This window comes from Lepidochelys kempii, chromosome 16 (assembly GCF_965140285.1).
Source record: "Lepidochelys kempii isolate rLepKem1 chromosome 16, rLepKem1.hap1, whole genome shotgun sequence".
NCBI classification, from domain to species: Eukaryota; Metazoa; Chordata; order Testudines; family Cheloniidae; genus Lepidochelys; species Lepidochelys kempii.
Window position 1 is genome coordinate 15,598,087 of NC_136395.1, and position 20,440 is coordinate 15,618,526.

At 53.3% G+C, this 20,440-nt stretch overlaps 1 protein-coding gene across 2 annotated transcripts in view; it reads left to right on the forward strand.

Moving 5' to 3' along the window:
- Nucleotides 1-6,458: 6,458 nt before the first annotated feature.
- SH2D3C (SH2 domain containing 3C) overlaps nt 6,459-20,440 on the forward strand; it is a 55,168-nt gene continuing 41,186 nt past the window's right edge. Inside the window, exons 1-2 of one of the 2 annotated variants that reach the window (XM_073313991.1) lie at nt 6,459-6,498; nt 11,735-12,401. In XM_073313991.1, the coding sequence (XP_073170092.1) occupies nt 6,459-6,498; nt 11,735-12,401 (707 nt within the window). Of the gene's footprint in view, nt 6,499-11,734; nt 12,402-14,855; nt 14,945-20,440 lie in introns of those variants that run through there. The other variant, XM_073313992.2, reaches the window with a different exon arrangement.

The following is a 20,440-nucleotide window of genomic DNA, read 5'->3' on the forward strand; positions in this document are numbered from 1 at the left end:
GTCCCACGGGTAGCAGTGAACTACTGCAACTTGTCTGCTGTGGTGAAAGCCCTGGTATGACCAGCAATAGCTCTGCCCAGCCCAGCCAGCCCCCTTCCTGGGTGCCACACGCTGCTCTCTAACAGGTCGGCTTGGCAGATATCCTAGCCCACAACAGCTGCTTTGTCCTCCGGTCTCAGTAACACATTCCCCAGCCTTTGGCCTGTGGGTTTAGCCCTGCCAGGCTCTGACCCAGCGTGGGAAATGCCGATCGGGTTACACGCCCTTTCAAGCCCGGCCAGCCCAGCTGCTGCTCGGCAGCTGTGTGCGCAGGCCAGGCCGGGCTCTGAGAGGCAAGGAGTGCACAGGCCACTTTCCCAGCAAGGGGAAGGGGAGCAGGCGGATGACGTTCAGTGTCTCAGGGAGCATGTGCAGCCATCAGGACAGAGCGGGTGACTGTGGGGTCCAGGGTGGAACAAACCCTGCGCCGGTGACGCCCACCTCTTGGCGTGCTCAATAACGAGCGAGCGCTCTCGGGCAACGGCAACTCTGCCCGTCTGCCACAACACCGTGCTACCGAAAGGGGTGGTGGGAGCCGCAGGGTGGCTCCCTCTGCCCAGCCCTCTCACGGGCTACACCAGCGCCCTAGCGCTCCAAACACCACACCGGCCCCCTCCCATACACCACCCCCACCCCCTTCCCCTGCCTCCTAGCCCTCCCGTACACCCCACCCACACACAGCCCCTCCACCCACTACATGGGCCCTGTCTTTTCAGCACCATCCTCCCACAGGCCCCGTCTAGGTACCTGTCTTGTCCCCAGCTGCATTAACACGCCTTCCCCCGCCCCGCCCCGCCCCAAAGTGTTCTCCTCACCCACAGCACAAGAGGGGCCCCAGCTGCCAAAGAAAACCTGGAGGCTGGTTCCCAGACACTGACCTTTTCCCTACACTCTCTGACCGGGGTGTCCTGTGAATAATTCTGTGGCCCTAACGTCCAGAGGAGTTTGCGTCCCCCCTCTGCCCTGCCATCGCGCCCGGTACAAAGCTTCCCCCATTCCCCAGGCCCAGAAATGCTCTGGTGTTGAGCCTGGCTCTGACCTACGCTACCCGGGCCGGGTTTGCAGCCAGCAGGCGCCTAATCCCACCAGCTTGGACCTTTGGACCAGAAGAGGCTGGTCTCCTTTTCCCCCATGCAAAGCCTCACTGTCCAGATGGTTCTTTCCAGGGCTACTGCTGCCATTGGGATGGGTGTAAAGCACTCGGCATGCTGGAAGGCCACGCTCTCTTTCCACCCAGCGCTGCTGTTGCTGCAGCCGGATGCTGTTTAAACTGCACAGAAAGGATGAGCCGCCCCAGCTGTGGGGCACACAGCCCCCGCGTCTGGCCCCCGGAGATGGCGCAAAACGCTCCTCCAATTACAGTCCTGTTGGACCGATTCCTGCATAACCAACCTTGCCACTGGCCACCCTTCGCTGCCGCCCAGGGAGCCCCGTTTTTGATCTCTGCTGAGCTGGCCAGTCATGTAAAACTTGATTCCATTTGGATGCACAGAGATCCGGCTGTGAGACAGCATCTCCTGGGACCATAATTGGGCTCAATGGTTCACACCTATTTCTATTATAGGAACTCACTGACTGAACCAACAAAGCGAGATCAGATTCACCATCTGGTTCTACTGAATGGGCTAAATACTGGCCTTCAGTTATACCCGTGCAAGCCACTCCACTGTGGGCATCTGGGTGGGTAGAATGTGGCTCTTTGCATGGGATCTGGGCGTGCATGTGTGTGTCTCTGTGGGCGTGCACACACAGTGAGGGGGCTTTTCTCTGATGCTCATTCCTTTCTACTCATAGTGACATAGAATCGGCTTTATCCCTTCAGACCTTTGATCCATCCGGCCCAGTTTCCTGCCTCTAACAATGGCCAGTGTCTAATGCTTCAGAGGATGCAACTAAAAAATACCATTCAGCATCTATGTTTAGACTGTCCATTTGATGTAGTTGTTGCTGATTAACCGATTGCCCCTTTTGTGGGTATCTCACACACGACACCTGTCCCAAGGGTAAAAAGAGGGTAAAATCCCAATTTGCACAGCACAGGAAATGTGTCAGTGGGCTGCACTGGAGATGAATCTCCTTCTTTAGAAGTTTTTAAGGTCAGGCTTGACAAAGCCCTGGCTGGGATGATTTAATTGGGGATCGGTCCTGCTTTGAGCAGGGGGTTGGACTAGATGACCTCCTGAGGTCCCTTCCAATCCTGATATTCTATGATTCTATGATTCTATGATGAGTTCTGTAAACCTCGTTTTAGCAAAAGAAAGGCATTGTTGTCTAGTAGTTAGAGCAGAGGAGTCCGGTCGAGATCCAGGTGCTGTTCCCAACCCTGACACTGAATCTCTGTGTGCCCTTCAGCATGCCATGGACTCCCCGTGCATGTAAAACAGAGATAATGCTACTCACCCACCTCAGTAAAGTGCTTCGAGATCTTGGATGAAAGGTGCTATATAAGTACAATGTATTTATTATTCAATAAAAAGAATTAATTGATTTATTATTATTCATTATGATTCCTACTACTATTATTATTCCTTCCACCCTCCAGGATTCTTCTTCACGTCTTATCAAAAATCATTGTGTAGAATTAAACAGCCGTCACATTTCATCGCAGTGGTGGCTGTGTTTCAGGTTGGGCAGATTGATTCCTATACATAGGCCTAAACTCCAATCTCACGAACACTGATCAAAATCCATGGCAGTCAGAGGAGCCATAAGAAAATAAGAATGGCCCTACTGGGTCAGACCAAGGGTCCATCTAGCCCAGTATCCTGTCTTCTGACAGTGGCCAGTGTCAGGTGCCCCAGGGGGAATGAACAGAACAGGGAGTCATCAAGTGATCCATCCCCTGTCGCTCATTCCCAGCTTCTGGCAAACAGAGGCTAGGAACACCATTCCTGCCCATCCTGGCTAGTAGCCATTGAGAGACTGATCCTCCATGAATTTATTTAGTTCTCTTTTGAACCCTGTTATGGTCTTGGCCTTCACCACATCCTCTGGCAAGGAGTTCCACAGGTTGACTGTGCATTGTGGGAAGAAATACTTCCTTTTATTTGTTTTAAACCTGCTGCCTATTAATTTCATTTGGTGACCCCCTAGTCCTTGTGTTTTGAGAAGTAGTAAACAACACTTTGTTATCTACTTTCTCTACACCAGTCATGAGTTTATAGACTTCTATCATATCTCCCCTTAGCTGTCTCTTTTCCAAGCTGAAAAGTCCCAGTCTTATTAATCTAGCCTCATACAGAAGTCATACCCCTAATAATTTTTGTTGCCCTTTTCTGAACCTTTTCCAGTTCTAATATATCTTTTTTGAGATGGGGTGACCACAGCTACACATAGTATTCAAGATGTAGGCGAACCATGGATTTATATAGAGGCAACATGATATTTTCTGTCCTATTATCTATCCCTTTCTTAATTATTCTCAGCATTCTGTTCACTTTTTTGACTGCCGCTGCACATTGAGTAGATGTTTTCAGAGAACTATCCACAATGACTCCAAGATCTCCTTCTTGAGTGGTAACAACTAATTTAGACCCTATCATTTTATATGTATAGTTGGGATTATACTTTCCGATGTGCATTACTTTGCATTTATCAACATAAAATTTCATCTGCCATTTTGTTGCCCAGTCACCCAGTTTTGAGAGATCCTTTTGTAGCTCTTCGCAGTCTGCCTGGGTCTAACTATCTTTAGTAATTTTGTATCATCTGCAAATTTTGCCACATCACTGTTTATCTCTTTTTCCAGATCATTTATGAATATGTTGAATAGCACTGGTCCCAGAACAGACCCCTGACAGATACCACTATTTACCTCTCTCCATTCTGAAAACTGACCATTTATACCTATCCTTTGTTTCCTATCTTTTAACCCGTTACCAATCCATGAGAGCACCTTCCCTCTTAACGTATGGCAGCTTACTTTGCATAAGAGCCTTTGGTGAGGGACCTTGTCAAAGGCTTTCTGAAAATCTAAATACACTATATCCACTGGATCCCCTTTGTCCACATGCTTGTTGACCCCCTCAAAAAATTCTAGTAGATTGGTGAAGCATGATTTCCCTTTACTAAAACCATGTTGACTCTTCCTCAACAAATTATGTTCATCTATATGGCTGACAATATTGTTCTTTATTATAGTTTCAACCTGTTTGCCCGGTACCAAAGTCAGGCTTATAGTCCTGTAATTGCCGGGATCATCTCTGAAGCCCTTTTTAAAAATTGGCTTCACATTAGCTATCCTCCAGTCATCTGGTACAGAAGCTGATTTAAATGCTAGGTTACAGACTACAGTTAGTAGTTCTGCAATTTCACATTTGAGTTCCTTCAGAACTCTTGAGTGAATACCATCTGGTCCTGGTGACTTATTACTGTTTAATTTATCAATTTGTTCCAAAACCTCCTCTAATGATACCTCAATCTGGAACAGTTCCTCAGATCTGTCACCTAAAAAGAATAGCTCAGGTTTGGGAATCTACCTCACATCCTCAGCTGTGAAGACCGATGCAAAGAATTCATTTAGTTTCTCTGCAATGGCCTTTTCGTCCTTGGGTGCTCCTTTAGCACCTCAATCGTCCAGTGGCCCCACTGGTTGTTTAGCAGGCTTCCTGCTTCTGTTGTTCTTACAAAAAATTTTGCTTTTACTTTTTGAGTCTTTGGCTTACTGTTCGTTCCTCAGATTCTTTTTTGGCCTTCCTAATTGTATTTCTACACTTCATTTGCCAATGTTTATGCTCCTTTGTATTTTCCTCACTATGATTTAACTTCCACTTTTTGCCTCTCACTGCTTCTTTTACTTTGTTGTTTAGCCACTGTGGCTCTTTTTGAGTTCTCTTACTATATTTTTTACTTTGGGGTATACATTTAAGTTGAGCCTCTATTACAGTGCCTTTAAGTTTCCATGCAGTTTACAGAGATTTCACTTTTGGCGCTGTGCCCTTTAATTTCTGTTTCACTAACCTCCTTATTTTTGTATCGTTCCCCTTTCTGAAATTAAATGCGACAGTGTTGGGTTGCTGTGGTGTTTTTCCTACCACAGGGATATTAAATTTAATTATATTATGGTCACTATTACCAAGCGGTCCAGGTATATTCACCTCTTGGACCAGATCCTGTGCTCCACTTAGGACTAAATCAAGAATTGCCTCTCCCCTGGTGGGTTCCAGGACCAGCTGCTCCAAGAAGCAGTCATTTAAGGTGTCAAGAAACTTTATCTCTGCCTCCCGTCCTGAGGTGACATGTACCCAGTCAATAGGGGTACCCAGTCACTCCAGATGTACTCCAGTGTAAAGAAGCAGGGAGCTGGTCCCATTGTTTGCAAGGTGCAATCAGTAAGTAAAGCTGTAAAAGCATTTAGGGACCCACTGAGAATGTGCATTTTTATTACACTGTCATTACCAGCATTGTCACCCCGTCTTGTTTCGCAACTCAGACCACAATGACAGGGCCAGATGGCTTAATCCCTGGACTCAGAAGGGTCATATCAACCTGACAAATGTCAACACGAGCTGAGAACCACCTCCTCTGCCCAGCCAACAACAATCTCCTCCCAAGCAGCAACCCTCCACTGTGCAGGGTCAAGCACAGTGGGAATGGATCAGGCCCTAAAAAGGAGCTGTCAGGATTGCCCATTGTCCAGTGTCACTAGCTAGACAATACATTCTCTCCACAGAAACCCCTCTTGTGCCCTGGTGGACAGAGCAATCGAGGGTAGGGAGGATTTAGGCGGGAGGGATAGCTCAGTGGTTTGAGCATTAGCCTGCTAAACCCAGGGCTGTGAGCTCAATCCTTGAGGGGGCCATTTAGGGATCTGGGGCAAAAATTGGGGATGGGTCCTGCTTTGAGCAGGGGGGTTGGACTAGATGAGCTCCTGAGGTCCCTTCCAACCCTGAGATTCTACGATCTCACTACCTGCGCAGCAGCCTGCAATCCAGCTAGCTGGATCCTCGAGGGCAGGGGATCTCACTTTGCAGCATAGCGTAGGGTTGGGGTTAAAAAGTGCAGGTGGGGGACAGGGAGAAGGTTATCATGGAATCACCTAAGCCTGGAAGACCCTGCTTTGATTCCTGGCCAATGCAAGAGCAGATATTACCATTAGATCGTGGGGCCTGGACCCTGTCTTCCTATGTGTTTATATGGGGCCCTAGTCCTGATCAGGTGCCAGCAAAACACAGATCGTTCGAATCCAGCCATGGAAGGCAGGGCAGCTGGTGACAACAGGGGGCATTATCCCCCTGTGGTGACAGCAGCGGGAGGGGGTAGGGGCTGTGAAGTAGGTGATGGTATTTTTTGAAGATAGAGGAAATGCTGAGTGAAAGAGAAAGAGGGGCGGGGGAAGAGGAAGGGAGGGGAGGGGAGGGCTTAGGGAAAGTTATAAACTTAGACCTGGTTCATTTTGGTGGCTCCATCAGAAGCTGAAAATGGCAGAGAGCCCGAAGAGAGGGGCCTTCAAAAAATTCAGTAAGTTGCTCCGGGGAACGCGTCGCTAGTCTCTTGTGCATGCGCCTATCTGAGCCTGGCAGCCAGAGCTTTAAAGCAGGGTGAGGCAGAACGGAGGGGCTGTGGGGGGAGAGCGCTGCATGTGGTGAGCCCGTGTGCGTGTGTGTCTGGGCTGTGCATCGGTCCTGTGGGAGCTGGCCCAGGGGCTGCTCACGACAGCGGCGGACGCAAACTGCCCATGTAGTCAGTGGGTTCGTGGCTGCCAGGTTCCCGCGGGCCTTTCAGACCACAAGCCAATTTTGTTTTGCTCTCGGTTGGGCTGATCGGGACGGGGCTGGATTTACTTTGATGGGGCCGAGCGGGTGTCTCGTCCCACCTCTCGCAGATTGAGGTATACAAAATAATCCAGTTGATCAGCCCCTCACTGAACTGAACTGGACTGAACTGGTGAGCTGGGACCAGTTTAGTTTAATCCCGTGTGAAATTGGGTGCAGAGAAAAGTACAGGACAGGTGTCTCTCCTCCCCCCGCCCGCCGCCCTGAGCACCATGGGGGCTCCTGAGCCACCCGCAATCCTGCACCTGGACGGAGCACATCGAACACAGGGGGCAGCATGTGCGGAACAAGGGAGCAAATCCAGACTGACTCCAGTGGGACGAGGCTATGGCTGAAATCCTGGCCCCATTACAATGGGAGTTTTCCCACCGACTTCACTGGGGCCAGGATCTCACCCTACGTGTGCACAGCACTAATAAACTCTTTGGAGCTGGTCTCAGAGGAAACTAATCAGCAGCAGCTGTGGGTTGAATTCTCTTCTTTCCCAAAGACCTGGGGTTTTCCCCAAAGCCCTGAAAGGTAGATACCCCAGCATAATTTCATTTGCTGCCCCCTCACACACTTCCTTCCCAGCAAGCCTCCCTCACATGTAAGTTGGCCTGAGATGATGACGCTAGAATTTAAATTTGCATTTTCCCCATTTCCGAACGCTTGGTGCCCACTCTGAGGCTTTGCATAGAATCGTCCTTCCCCCACAGGATCACTCAGTGCTTTGCAAACATGTACTAATCCAGCCTCACAGCACCCTCATCAAGTCAGGATTATCCCTGATTTAGAGGCGAGGGAAACTGAGGCACAGTGGCATGACGTGATGTCTGTGGCAGAGCTGCATTTACCACTCGACCATCCTGGGGCACAGCGGTTTTTGGATGGCCCCTCTCAACAAATCCATCGATTCCCCATCAATAGGGCCCCCACCCCAGCCGACAGAGGAGAAGTATGGTCTGGAGGTTCAGGTATTGCACTGGGACTCAGGAGATCTAGGTTCCATTCTCAGCTCTGCTACAGGCTTCCTGTATGACCCTTGGCAAGTCACTTATGGGGAGATTCCAAAGGCAAAAATGACAGTTAGCTGCCCTGCTCCCTTTGACTTGCAGCCTTCCCCTTTCTCTCTGTGCTTCAGTGTCCCAATTTTTGTCTGTTCAGATTGGACGGTGTCAGGGCAGGGACCATCCCACTAAGTGTTTGTCCAGCCCCAGCAGAATTTCAGTGGGGGCCTCTAACTGCTACCATAATGCAAATAAACCAGAAAAGTGAGTTAAATCCCTTCTCCTCATATGCTAGCCCCTTCTCTGAAATGGACTAAGAGATTGTAGGTGGCTTGATCTAGGAATGAAATTCAAGCCTGGGAGTCAGGACAACTGGTGTCACTCGCAGTTGTGCCACTAATTTACTGCCTGACCTTGGGCACATCACTTCCTCTCTTTGTACCTGAGTTTTCCTGCTGGGTTTTTGCAAGTCTTGTTTGCCAAATGCTCTGAGATCCCGTAGAGAAGGACAAAGCTTTGCATTAATAATGCTACAGCCAGGGCTCCATAGACTCTGAGGCCAGAAAGAACCATCAGGTAGTCTGATTTCCTGCTAAACCGGGCCAGAGACTTTCACCCAGTGATTCCTGCCTCGTGTCCTGGCCCCAAACCCTGTAACAGCTATGTACAGTGAAGCTATTCTGCACTGGGACAGCGCTGCAGCCTCCTAGAAGGGAAACAGCAATCCCAGCGGGCTGCCCAGTTACCTGCTCCCTGAACCATGCGTGTGGCATGCAGAGACAGTAATGCCACAGGAAGAGCACAATCCTGGCACTGGGGGTACATCGGCGAGATTGTGTTCCGCCCTCATTTGTGGGATGCACAAGGAGAAGGGGGGGTGATTGTCTGACCCTGGGCTGCGCTACCGTTCAGAGCAGAGCTGGGGGAAAAGGGCTGGGGTGTGAAACACAAATCCATCCTGTGAGGGTTACAAATATGACTTCGGTTAACGCTCTGCACTCAGCAGTAGCAGGTGGCAGCTGGGAGATGAAAACAGTGATCTAGAGGGTCTAGTTGCTCGCTCGCTTCGCTTAGGAAGTGGGTAGATGATATCCTTCCCGCAGTAGACGCTTCTCGCTGAACGCAGGCTGATCTGCTAGCTCTGGCGTGCAAAGGGGCCCTGAACTAGTTCGGAGGGAAACTCTCATAGACATGGGCACCCACACAGCAACCCGGCCCCACATGTACCAACATACACATGCATGGTCCATCCACACAGGAACCCAGCCGCACACATACCGACATGCACACACATAGTCACATGGTCTCATCCACACAGGAACCCAGCCCCACACATACACACTCACAGTCATATGTTCCCACCCACATTAACATACACTCATCATCATACACATACAGACATATGCACAAGCACAGGGTCCCCCACACACTGACATACGCACATGCTATCACACTGGGGTGACCACATGTCCCGAACTTATAGGGACAGTCCCGATTTTTGGGTCTTTTTCTTATATAGGCTCCTATTACCCCGCACCCCCTGTCCCAAATTTTTCACATTTGCTGTCTGGTCACCCTATATCACAGGCACACAGCTACACTGTCTCACTCGCGCTGATATATGCAATCATGGTGCACCATGTACCAAAGACAGTCACACATACACTCCCCTCCACCCTTTGGAAATATATACACACTCATGGACTCCTGCTGCCACATACCTACATACCCAGGGGTATTATATCATCAGGAGTCACCGGGTATTACAGAGAGCTTTTCAGGTTCTGGCTGGCTGAACGTATAGGCAGCTAGATCTTGGAGAAATGTGGTGCTGTTCTGTTTGGAAGCTGAGCACATCACAAGGCTGCGTCACTCTCCGACTGACAGAGTCTCTTAGCTGCAGGGTGACTGAAATGCAAAATGGGTGTAAAATGCTACCAGATTGGAGCTGTTACATTTGACACCGTGGCGGGGTTGACTCACCACTAGTGCCTCCTCATGGCCAAGCGTGGTGTAGCAGCTCACTCCCTGTCGGGCACCTCCTGCCGACGGTCGCTCCAACAATGTGGTAGTCTCCCTCTTCCTTTGCCTTGGCCCTCTGGCCAGGTCACTTTAAAATCTCTCCCTGTCCAGGGCAGCCAATGAACAGAAACAAGGGAATTACAAATCATTCATCCCATAATTGAGCTAAGGCTCTCGTCCAGCAGAGGGGGATCATTGGGCTCTGGCCCTAAACGGGATTTCACAGATGGTAGTGGTGGCCACTGTGGGGTTGGTATACCTGATCACAGGCACCTTCTGAGTATGGGCATACCAATGACACAGGGGACAAGGCAGAGGAGAATCAGGCCCTTAGTAGGGCCCCAATCCCACCCCCAGTTACACACGTGTTGTGCCACTGATGGGGGGGGGGTGCTGCCCCAATGTCAGTGAGGGCAGGATTGGGGCCCTATGGAATTTGGGGGGGGGGGAGCGAGTGCCAGCACTCTGCAATTGACACCCATGATGTCCCTGCTGGAGCTGGTCCAGCCCCCCCCACAGAAGATGCGTCCACTCACAGGCTGCGTCCCCCTGCACGGACTCCAGTTTAACTAATGTGCACAGGCTCCAAGCTGAGCAGTTCTGGATTATTACACACTGTGCCGACCACACGCAAAACCACAATGGTGCAGAGCAGCCCTGGGACCCACAACTGTTATGGAGGAGATGGTATGATGGGATAACATGGTTTTGGTAATTAAATATTCATGGTAAATAGGCCCAATGGCCTGTGATGGGTTTTTAGATGGGGTAAGATCCAAGTTACCCGGGAAAGAATTTTCTGTAGTATCTGGCTGATGAATCTTGCCCATATGCTCAGGGTTTAGCTGATCGCCATATTTGGGGTCGGGAAGGAATTTTCCTCCAGGGCAGATTGGAAGGCCCTGGAGGTTTTTCGCCTTCCTCTGTAGCATGGGGCACGGGTCACTTGCTGGAGGATTCTCTGCTCCTTGAGGTCTTCAAACTACAATTTGAGGACTTCAATAGCACAGATATAGGTGTGAGGTCTTTTTTAGGAGTGGTGGGTGAAATTCTGTGGCCTGCATTGTGCAGGAGGTCAGACTAGATGATCATAATGGTCCCTTCTGGCCTAAATATCTATGAATCTATGAATCTATGAAACTGTTCCCACCGGGGGGGGGGGGGCAGGCGCAGAAGAAACCTCTCTGAGAAAGGCAACCAGGGGAGGACTAAAAAGAACCGGGTTCTGCCAGCGGGCATGAGAGGCTGTTCTAACCAGGCTAATGGAGATTTCCAAAAGGTGGCTCCTGGGCACTCTATTTATTGATAGCATCTCTCCTGGCTTGTTTCCTGCCTTTTGTCTTGAGGCAAAGGGACCAAAGCCTCTGGCACAGAATGGGGATGGGGCCAGGAGGGTGGGGAGGGCATGTCATCAGTTTGTTCAGCAGCCAGACAAATGCAGCCTCTTCCCCTGCAGCTGTCAGTGTTTTGCTGAGGCTGGAAGCGAGAGCAGGGCTGCCAGGTGCCCTGTTCACATTCCTGTGGCTGGTTGGGAATTTCTTTCATTTCACTGATGGAGAAAGGGAGGCACAAGGCGATGACGTGATTAGCCCAAGGCCACTCAGCAAAGAAGTGGCAGGCCCAGAAACTGAGCGGAGTTCTCCTGAGCCCCAGCCCAGCGACCTAGCCATTAGGCCATGCTACCTCACTGACACCCCAAGGTGCAGGCCAGAGGGGTGTCAGGCTGGCTGGGTCTGACTCTTCTCTCTCAGGGTGCAACTCCATTGAGCTACACCCACATCAGAGGGCACAACCCCACTGCAGAGACTGCCGTCATCACCATCTCAGCCCCATACCAAGAGCCGGCCCAGACCCTGCCACCCGCCTCCTCCCCGGGAGTAATCCCAGCTCACGTTTCCTTTTCTTTTCCAGAGTTCTTTAAGTTCAAAGGCTTCGGGAGCCTGAGCAACATCCCTCGAGCCTTCACCCTTCGGCGAGTGTCCGCCTCCTCCGGCCCCACAGAGAGCTTGCGGGCGGGGACCCTGCATGCCAACAGCTTGCTGGAGGACACCCTGGAAAGCACTCAGGATGACTTGAACACCATGCCCAAGAGCCCATCCCCCTACGCCAGGTCCTGCGACATGTACAGCCACATGGGGACGATGCCCAGGACCACCCCCAGAGGGGCGGGGAAACAGACCAAGAGCTCCCAAAGCTCCCATGACAGAGGGACCACAGGTGGCAGAGCTCCTGGCACGTCCCCACCCGCCATCCCAGAGTCAGTGGCTCCCGCTGACCCTGCCCCAACAGCAGATGCTTTCTCGGGGACTTTGCCATCGACTAACAGCCCCAGCCTGGGTGTGTCAATCACAACAGAGCCCAGGGTGAGATCTGATGCCTCAGGGAACAACCCTCCGCCTGGGCAAGCACCTGGGGGCGTGGGAGAGAGACACACTGCCAGCCCACCCCAGGAGCCTTTCCGAGCTCCTAGCGCTGGTTGTACCAAAGCAGAGCGGTTGCAAGAGCCTGTCCCGTGGGAAGGACAAGAAGCAGCAAAGGAGGAATTGCCACCTGCCTCCTGGGAGATCCAGCAAGGGAGGTAAGCCACAGCATGAGCGTGCTCAGCTACTCCAGTGCCCCCTTGCTCTGCTGCTGAATGAGGGCTCAAGCCTGCAGGGTGCGGACGACTCTGGCCCCAACCCAGCAAAGCATTTAAGCACCTGAATGGTCCTGGACTAAGCACATGCTCAAAATTGAGTGCATGGTGAAGTGCTCAGCTGGATCAGGGCCAGAGTGCTCAGCACCTTGCAGGATCGAGCCCCTCCAAGGCATCCCCTCGGGTCAACTCCCTTTGTATCTAGTGATGGATTTTCTCCAGAGGTAATAATGATGGTGTATTCTGCCCACCCCAGCACCTGTCAGCCGGGGCATGCTATTTCCCAACCTCCACCTTTCACACATCCCTGAGGGCAGGGGGCTATTATCTTCATTTTACCAACAAGGGAAACTGAGCCACAAAGAGGCAAAGTGACTTGCCCCAGGTCACGAAGCAGGCCAGAACCCAGGAGGCTGGTCTCCCGGTGCTGGGTGCTAGCCTCTAGGCAACAATCCCTTACACAAACACCGGGGAAAGTGTGGCTGCTTATTACAACCTTTCGCATCTGCAGCCTGGGGTTGGCGGCTTCATGAGAACAAGCTTCCCGTGGGATTTCTGGTCTTTCCTGCTTCCGGTCGGGACGGAAACGGTTCAGGCAGCCTGGTTTAGTCCAGCCTTCGCATTGCCTTGTTCTCAGTTTAGTTTCAAGTCGTGGCTTTCATCCACGAGAGAAATACACCAGGAGTTGGGGGCGCTGTATGTGGGAGCAGAGTGGGATTTGGAGAACTTCATTCCTGATCTCTTTCCTTATCCTTCCTTTCTCTCTCCCCCTCCATCTCCTCCTGGGAGGGAAGTGTCACCAGTGGGCTCTTGGGCATGAACGTGCAGCCGCTGAGGGGTTTCTCAGACTCCAGCTGCCCGTGACTCCCAGAGGACAGCGCTGCCCCTGGGCCTCACCCGAGTGCCTCTCGGCTCCACCACTGACTCGGAGCCCATGTGGAATCTGTAAAGGAGGGCTCTGCTTGGGAACGGGCTGGGAATGCGGGGAGTGGATGAGCGGGGCCGGGTGGGCGGCTGCTGGGAGTTACAGCTGGCACTGGCTGGCCCCCGCCATGCTTGTGTGAGGACTGCAGGATCTTGTCAGCCTGGGCCCCAAAGGACAGCAGCCCCCTGCCCTCCCCGATTTCAGCCCCTGCCTGGGAAGCCTCCTGCACCTTTAACTCAGCCAAAGGAGGTGACCTCATGGGCGCTCCCTATGCCTTGTCTTCTCCACTTCGAGGGCTGGCTGCACTGAGGCCAGCTGATCCCACTACACACGCCCGTGAACACGCATGCACACACGCACACGCCCGTGAACACACACACGCACATGCCCGTGAACACACGCACACACACGCTTGTGAACACACGCACGCACACGCTTGTGAACACACACGCACACTCGTGAACACATGCACACGCTCGTGAACACACACACGCTCGTGAACACACACGCTTGTGAACACACACGCGCACACGCTTGTGAACACACACACACGCCCGTGAACACACACACGCACACGCTCATGAACACACACATGCACACGCCCGTGAACACATATGCATGCACCACAGCCTACGTGTGTGAGCCAGAACCCTTCTCCCTGGGAACTGGGCTCTCTCGCCTTGCTGGGCTCTGGCTGCTCCCCTGTCCCCCGACTCCCTGCAGCCCAGGCAGGGCACAGCGTGCAGGGGAGAACACCACCCGGCCCAGCGCTGCGCAGGATCCATCGCCTTAGCCAATGCCACCCTCTCAGTGCCGCCGCTCAGCATTGCCATGTCTACGGCAGAGCAAGAGGCCACCGGATTCGGGTGCCAGGGAGGCCGGGGGGGGCGTCACACGAGGGGCACTGCCCTTGGTTTAGGGGATTCAGCCCCATTGCTTGTATCTACCTCGGACGCCCTCTCCCTGGCACTGGGTTTGCTTGTTCAGAGGGGTCTGAGCTCCCAAGCTGAGGGGTTTGCCCTGCCGCCCGCCTGCCCCCGCGGTATCTGGAGGCTCCCTGGTGTCAAGTCAGTGGAGAGGCACTAGTTTACACCAGCTCCTTCTCCAGCCCATTGCTTGAGCCAGGCCTGATTCTGTTGTCCCGGTTTTACACCAGCGTGGCACCAGCGGAGTCACTCCTGATTCCCAGGGAGCTTAGCCCAGGCCCCTGCCTGCCCCCCACCGCCGGGGCCGGTCGGTTCCCAGGGCTCTGGGGTTTGTTTGCTCAGGCGGTTTGCGGTAGGGAAGGGGCTGCTGTGCCTGCCAGGAGCCTGGGAACGGAGAGGAATTTCTCCCAGCTGTGGGAGCCGGGCCCCGGCGAGGGGAGGGAGGCAGGGCCAGAGGCAGCTGGGCGGAGGGGCGGGCCTGGCCGGGCTCAGCCCTCCCCAAGTTCAGCGCTCGCAGGGGGCAGCGCTCAAACTTGCTCTCCGGCTGGCCGGGTGCGTGCGGGGGGCTCGGAGCGCAGGCAGCCGGCACCGATGACCGAGGTGGGCAGGAGGCCCCAGGGGCTGGGCCCCGGCAGGTGAGCGTGTCCCGTGGGCAGGGGCGGCGGAGGGGGCTGCAAACCACAGCGCAAAGCTGCCCCGCCGGGGGGATCCGTCCTGAGGGGGGCCCCGGTCTACTGCGGGGGCTCTGCCTGTCCCCACCCCACGGGGCAGGAGGGTCGCTCGTGGGAAGCACAGACACGTCGGGGGACAAAGCGCAGGCAGGAGGGCAGCCCCTGGGGGGCCGGGCTGGGGTGAGGTCACCCTGGCACCAACCCTGCCCGGCTCTCTGCGCCCTGCCCTGGGCTTGGGCGCTTGGCAAAGCCCCGTGTGGATCTGAGTGGGGTGGGGGTTGCCCTGCAGAACCCACCCACCCACGCACTTCCTCGGCGGCCAGCCAGAAAGGGGAACTTAAGACCTTTCCGGCTGCAGCCCCCTCCCTTCGCCTGCCAGGGTTTGCTGCGGCCCTGGCCCAGCCCAGCCAAGGAGGCAGGGCAGGGCCTGCACAGCTGGGAGTGGAGCAGGGAAGGGGGCTACTAGCCTGGTGATTTGGGCTAGGAATGGATTAGAGCGGGCGGCAGGGAAAGTTCTCCAGCACTAGTCCCTGACGTGGCCAGCCAGGGCCCAGTCGGTTCCCTTTGACATTAAAGGCAAAATTCCCTTTAACTTAAACAGGAGCAGGATCATGCCACTAGCCCTCATTGCCAGGGCAGGGAGAGGGGTGAGCCAGTGTGACAGGCGGAAGGTGCTGGGCTCCCTGGGTTGCTGTCAGTGTGAGGAATACGGGAGAGCAGGATGATGGGCAGGCAGAAGCGTCTCGCTCTCTCCGGAGCTGGGCATGTGCAGGGCTGGTCAGTACCAGTCATGGAAACAGCGGACTCTTCCGTGCCTCCCAGGAGCGCACAAAGCCCGGTGCTATCCCCAAGGCCACCGGCGCCGCGCTGGAGCTGGGCCCGGGCTGAGGAGGGAGAGGAAGATGTTCCATAGACAACTGCAGCCGGAGCTCTCTCCCCATCCTCATAGACCAGCCTGTCGTTCTGGAATGTCTCACTTCCCCATTGAAGGGGAGAGGAGGCCAGGGATACGTGGCTGTGACGGGCTGTCCCTGTCCTGGGCACCTTTCCCCTGCACTGCCTGATGCTAACTAGGAGTTCAGCTGGAAGGTGAACTGTCCAGCTGTAACTCACCCCGTGGTGCCTGAGTATTGCACCATATAGTCCATGATTTCATGCACTGATCTGAGCTCACTGCAGCATCTAAGCTCCAGGATTTGAGCAACGGTGGACAGTGCAGGAAGGGATGTACCTGCTACCTACCCACAGCGCTGCACTAGAGCTTAAAACTGCCCCATCCCTGGTTCATGAAGGTGCGATCACACCTAGCTTTAGCACTGGACCCTAATCTTGACCTGCTGTTCCACTCTGGGGCCATGCATTGCTCTGCCAATGCACCTCCATTCTGCCCTGCAGCAGCCCCTGCTGTTCCGATCCGGGTCCCCTCAGGAGTGGTGTCAGGCTGTGGCATGGTTCTGTGATGTGGACAAATGTTCACCAAGCATTAGGCTGCGACCATCATTCTTGTGTGACCAGTGATCAGATCAGAGGAGAAAGGTTGGTGCTTTCAGCAGATGTGCCAAGTGGAATGAAGTTTCCAGACAGGTCCTCCTGTAGTTCCATAGCTAGGAATAGTGATGCTCTCCTCTAAGCCCATATGTCCAAAGGTCCTGCTTCCCGAGTGTCACCGTGAAGCACCCACGTGACATGGGGCAGCTCCCTATTTCGGATCCATCTCTGCTCCCAATACACTGATTTATGCTGGGTTCTGGAGCTCACCTTGAAGCATTCCCACCGGAGGGAAGCCCAGGAAGGCTGCTGATCAGGAATATCCTCCATCCTACATAGATCATCTTCACTCTTGCACCAGGGGCAGGACGCCATCTGGGGAATAATCCACCTAAAGAAATATAGACCAGTGCTCGCTCGTGCACATACACCCCCCCACACACACTCTCTCTCTTCCCAGGGATAATCCTCAGGCGCATGTCCTGTAACAGTAGCCACCAGCATCAGTGGATCCTGTCATGGGCTTTTAATCTTTGGAACTCTGACCATTGTTGGGTGAGTGGGGCCAGAAAAGTTCAGCCTCTCCCCAGCATGCTTGTGGGCCCTGCTTTAGTACGCTGTGGGAAGCTGAAGCATCCACAAGAATGGAGCAAATGCAGCAGCTTCCTGAACTGGGGGAGTGAGTCCACCTTCTTCTTGGAGCAAGTGGTGCCGAAAGAGGAATCAGAGGGTGAAATCCTCCGGGCTGCTACCTGTGGCATTGGAGAGCCACAGTCCATTCCTCTGGGAGCACGAAGGGGACTGCAAACTGCTCGGCAAAGCCTTTCAGAAATTTCCAGAAGACTGATCCAGGCATGAATGTGACTGGGGCGAGCATGTTTTCTTTACAAGAAACCAGCTGCCAGGCGAGACCATTGACTGGTGTGTTACAGACACACGTAACACCACCCTGAATGTGAACTGTGACCAGATGAATGAATCCGAGACCGAATTATTCATGGTGTAATTGACAAGCAGCAAAAAAGGAGGTCCCTGGAAGAAATGGACTTGACTTTTCTGAGAACAATGGATATGCACAGGACTAGTGAAAACTGCTCCCCAGAGGAAAGTGATAGCACACAGTTAGCTAGCCCCCTGCAGAAGCTGTACTGCAATGCAAAATCCCTGGTACAAATACATGGCACTTTTCATCAATGGATCTTAAAGTGCATTATAAAGGAGGCAACGCGCGTTATTCCTATTTTATAGATGGGGAAACTGAGGCACTCAATAGTAAAGTGACTTGGCCAAGGTCACCCAGCCGGCCAACAGCAGAGAGTCCCCAGTGTTCCAGTCCAGTGCCCTGTCCATTGGAGCATGCCGCAGAGCGGAAGAGGAACACACAACGTTAAGAATACTCTTTGGCTGTGAAATGCAGGTGAGGCAAGGAGCGGCTTGGAGCTGGAGCACCTGGACGTGGTGAAAAGCCAGGAGCTGCAGCAGGAGCCGTTGGAAGTAAAGATTAATCAATTTCAAAACCAACGGCGACATGCTGAGGGGCTGAACCCAACGTGCCCTAGCCTTCCACTCCCTGGCATCCCTGCCAGCATTGGGGCAGTGCCTCTGAGCCTGCCCCTCCCCCCGCGAGGCATCTCAGGCCAGTCGGAAGGGGCTCCCAGGCAGCAGGGACTCATTCCAAAGGGAGCGCTGGAATTTCTCCCAGGCGCTGTGACGGGCTTCAAGAATGTTTGAGTCTCATTCCAGAATGCTCCGGCCATTCAGTCGCACAGCTCCCCGCATATTGCGGCCGCTAGCGTCCCTCTGCCTCTCCCAGGGCCAAGGCGCAGGCTCTGCATCTGCTTACAGTTAGGAGAAGGGGTTATTTATAGCCGTTTCTTTCTTCCCCAGCGCCGAGTGGAAGTCGGGGCTCTCTGGCACTGGATGCTGGGATGTGAGTGTTGCAGTTCATTAGCCACAGACCCTGATGGCTTTGCAGAGCACTGGAGGAGCTTGCAAGACCCTCCTAAATTCCACTTCCCAGCTGCTCTCATGCTCCCAATTTCCTGCCTGGAGTCTCCCTTCCCCCTCCCTTTGTTTTTTCTCACAGATTCCCAAACTCCAGCCGGTCTCTCTCTGACCCGGTGCCTCTGGAGGCCAGCTTGCAGCTGGCGTAGGGAGGGAGCAGATTTTTAGGAACCCCACCAGCCCAGGCCCATCTTTGCCCTGACATCCTGTAATCACCTGGAAAATAATCTGGCAGCAAGACGGGAAACATTCTCTCCTGCTTGCAGCTGTCTCTTCTTCCAGGAGCGTTATCCATGGCTTGCTCCTGCTCCAGCTTCTGAGAGAAACCAGCCGGTGAACTGAGGTTTGCTCTAGGTCACTGTGGCAAGCTGGGTGGATGGCGCTAATCCCCCACAACCTGCTAGGGTGCTGCTGCGGGATCAGTAGGGAAACCCTCGCTCAGTCACGGGCATGGGCTTTGGAACAGGCCTGTCAGGGAGATCCTGTGGCCCAGGGGTCGGTGCAGTATGGGATCCTATTGAGCACCAACTCATGCTTTGTACAGTCTAGCTTTGTTCCAAGCACCAGGGCTTCCTTCACACCCCCTGGGAGATGGGTCCCCAGTCCAGTAGATCTCCCTGTCAGGAAGGTTTGTTGCTGATATTCAGCCTAATGTTTAACATGAATGAAATTCAGTCTTTGTGGTCATCTAGAGCCAGGAGATAAACATATGGATGAGGTGTAATTAGATTCCATGCCAGGCCTCTTGCAACGGTCCCTGGCGCATAAAATAGATGCCATGCCTGGCTCTCACAGGCTGCAGAGATTCCTGGGAGAACATCCATTGTCTCCTAACAGCTGCAGTACAGAATAGCAGGTACCTGGCCCTAAATATATGCCACAACTGCTGCAAAGCAGCGTGGTCTAGTGGAATGAGCACAGGACGGGGAGCCAGGAACTACAGCAGGCTAATACAGGCTCTGCCCCAGACTCTCTGTGGCTTTGGGCAAGTCATTTCACTTCTGAGACTCATTCTCCCATCTGTAAAAGAGGGTAATAATCCTCATCTACCTCCCATTGGGGTCAGGGACTCTTATTAGCTTATTAATTAGACGTAGTAGTGTTGGGGTAGCACATAGGAGACTGGATATTATGTTTCGCACATAAAAGAACAAACCTTTGCTTTTAGCCTGAGGGGATTAGGGAAAATAATACAGGAAAAAACACAAAACTAAAGTCTCCCTGAGAGAGTGCAACATGCATGTCTTGTCTCTAACAGTCTGCGTCATCTCTGCCTCACAAAATAGCCACTGCAGAGAGGCAGACTCCCTGCAAAATGAAAGGTGCAGCATAGACAAAGTCCCAGCAATTCCCTGCTGTCACTCCACACACCACAAATGCTCCTACGGCATGTGGAAAATGGAACACCCAAGCATTTACACCATTAAAAGTTTATAAAGCAATGTAACATATGGGGCCTGACACCCCCCCCCCTCACCATGTGACTCCATTGATTTTAAGGGTTCCCCCTGGTACGGGTGTGTGTGTGAGAGCTGAATAGCAAACGAATAGCAAAAATCCTGCTTGTTCTCCTCCCACTCTCAGCTCCAGGAGATGGGCAGTTTGTCTGCTATGACAGGCTCTGTTTGCCACTGGCCTGTGAGGATACCGCTCCGGTGACTGGAAAGTGCTTAGGGCTTGCTTGAATTTAAGTTTGTGACTGATTTCACTGGGGTTACTCACATGCTTAAAGTTAAGCACGTGCTTTGCTGGATCAGGATGGCCCCACTACACATGCGGTTTGTAGTGGTGTAAGGGGAGGAAGCATTTCTCAGCCTGTGGAAAAACAGCCCGGCGGGGGCGGGGGAAGATAGCATTAAGCGCCCTCTAGATCAGTGATGGGCAAACTATAGCCCAGGGGCCATATCTGGCCCTCCAGACTGGAATTGAGGTCTGGGGCTTGCCCTGCTCTGGCACTCCAGCCGGGGA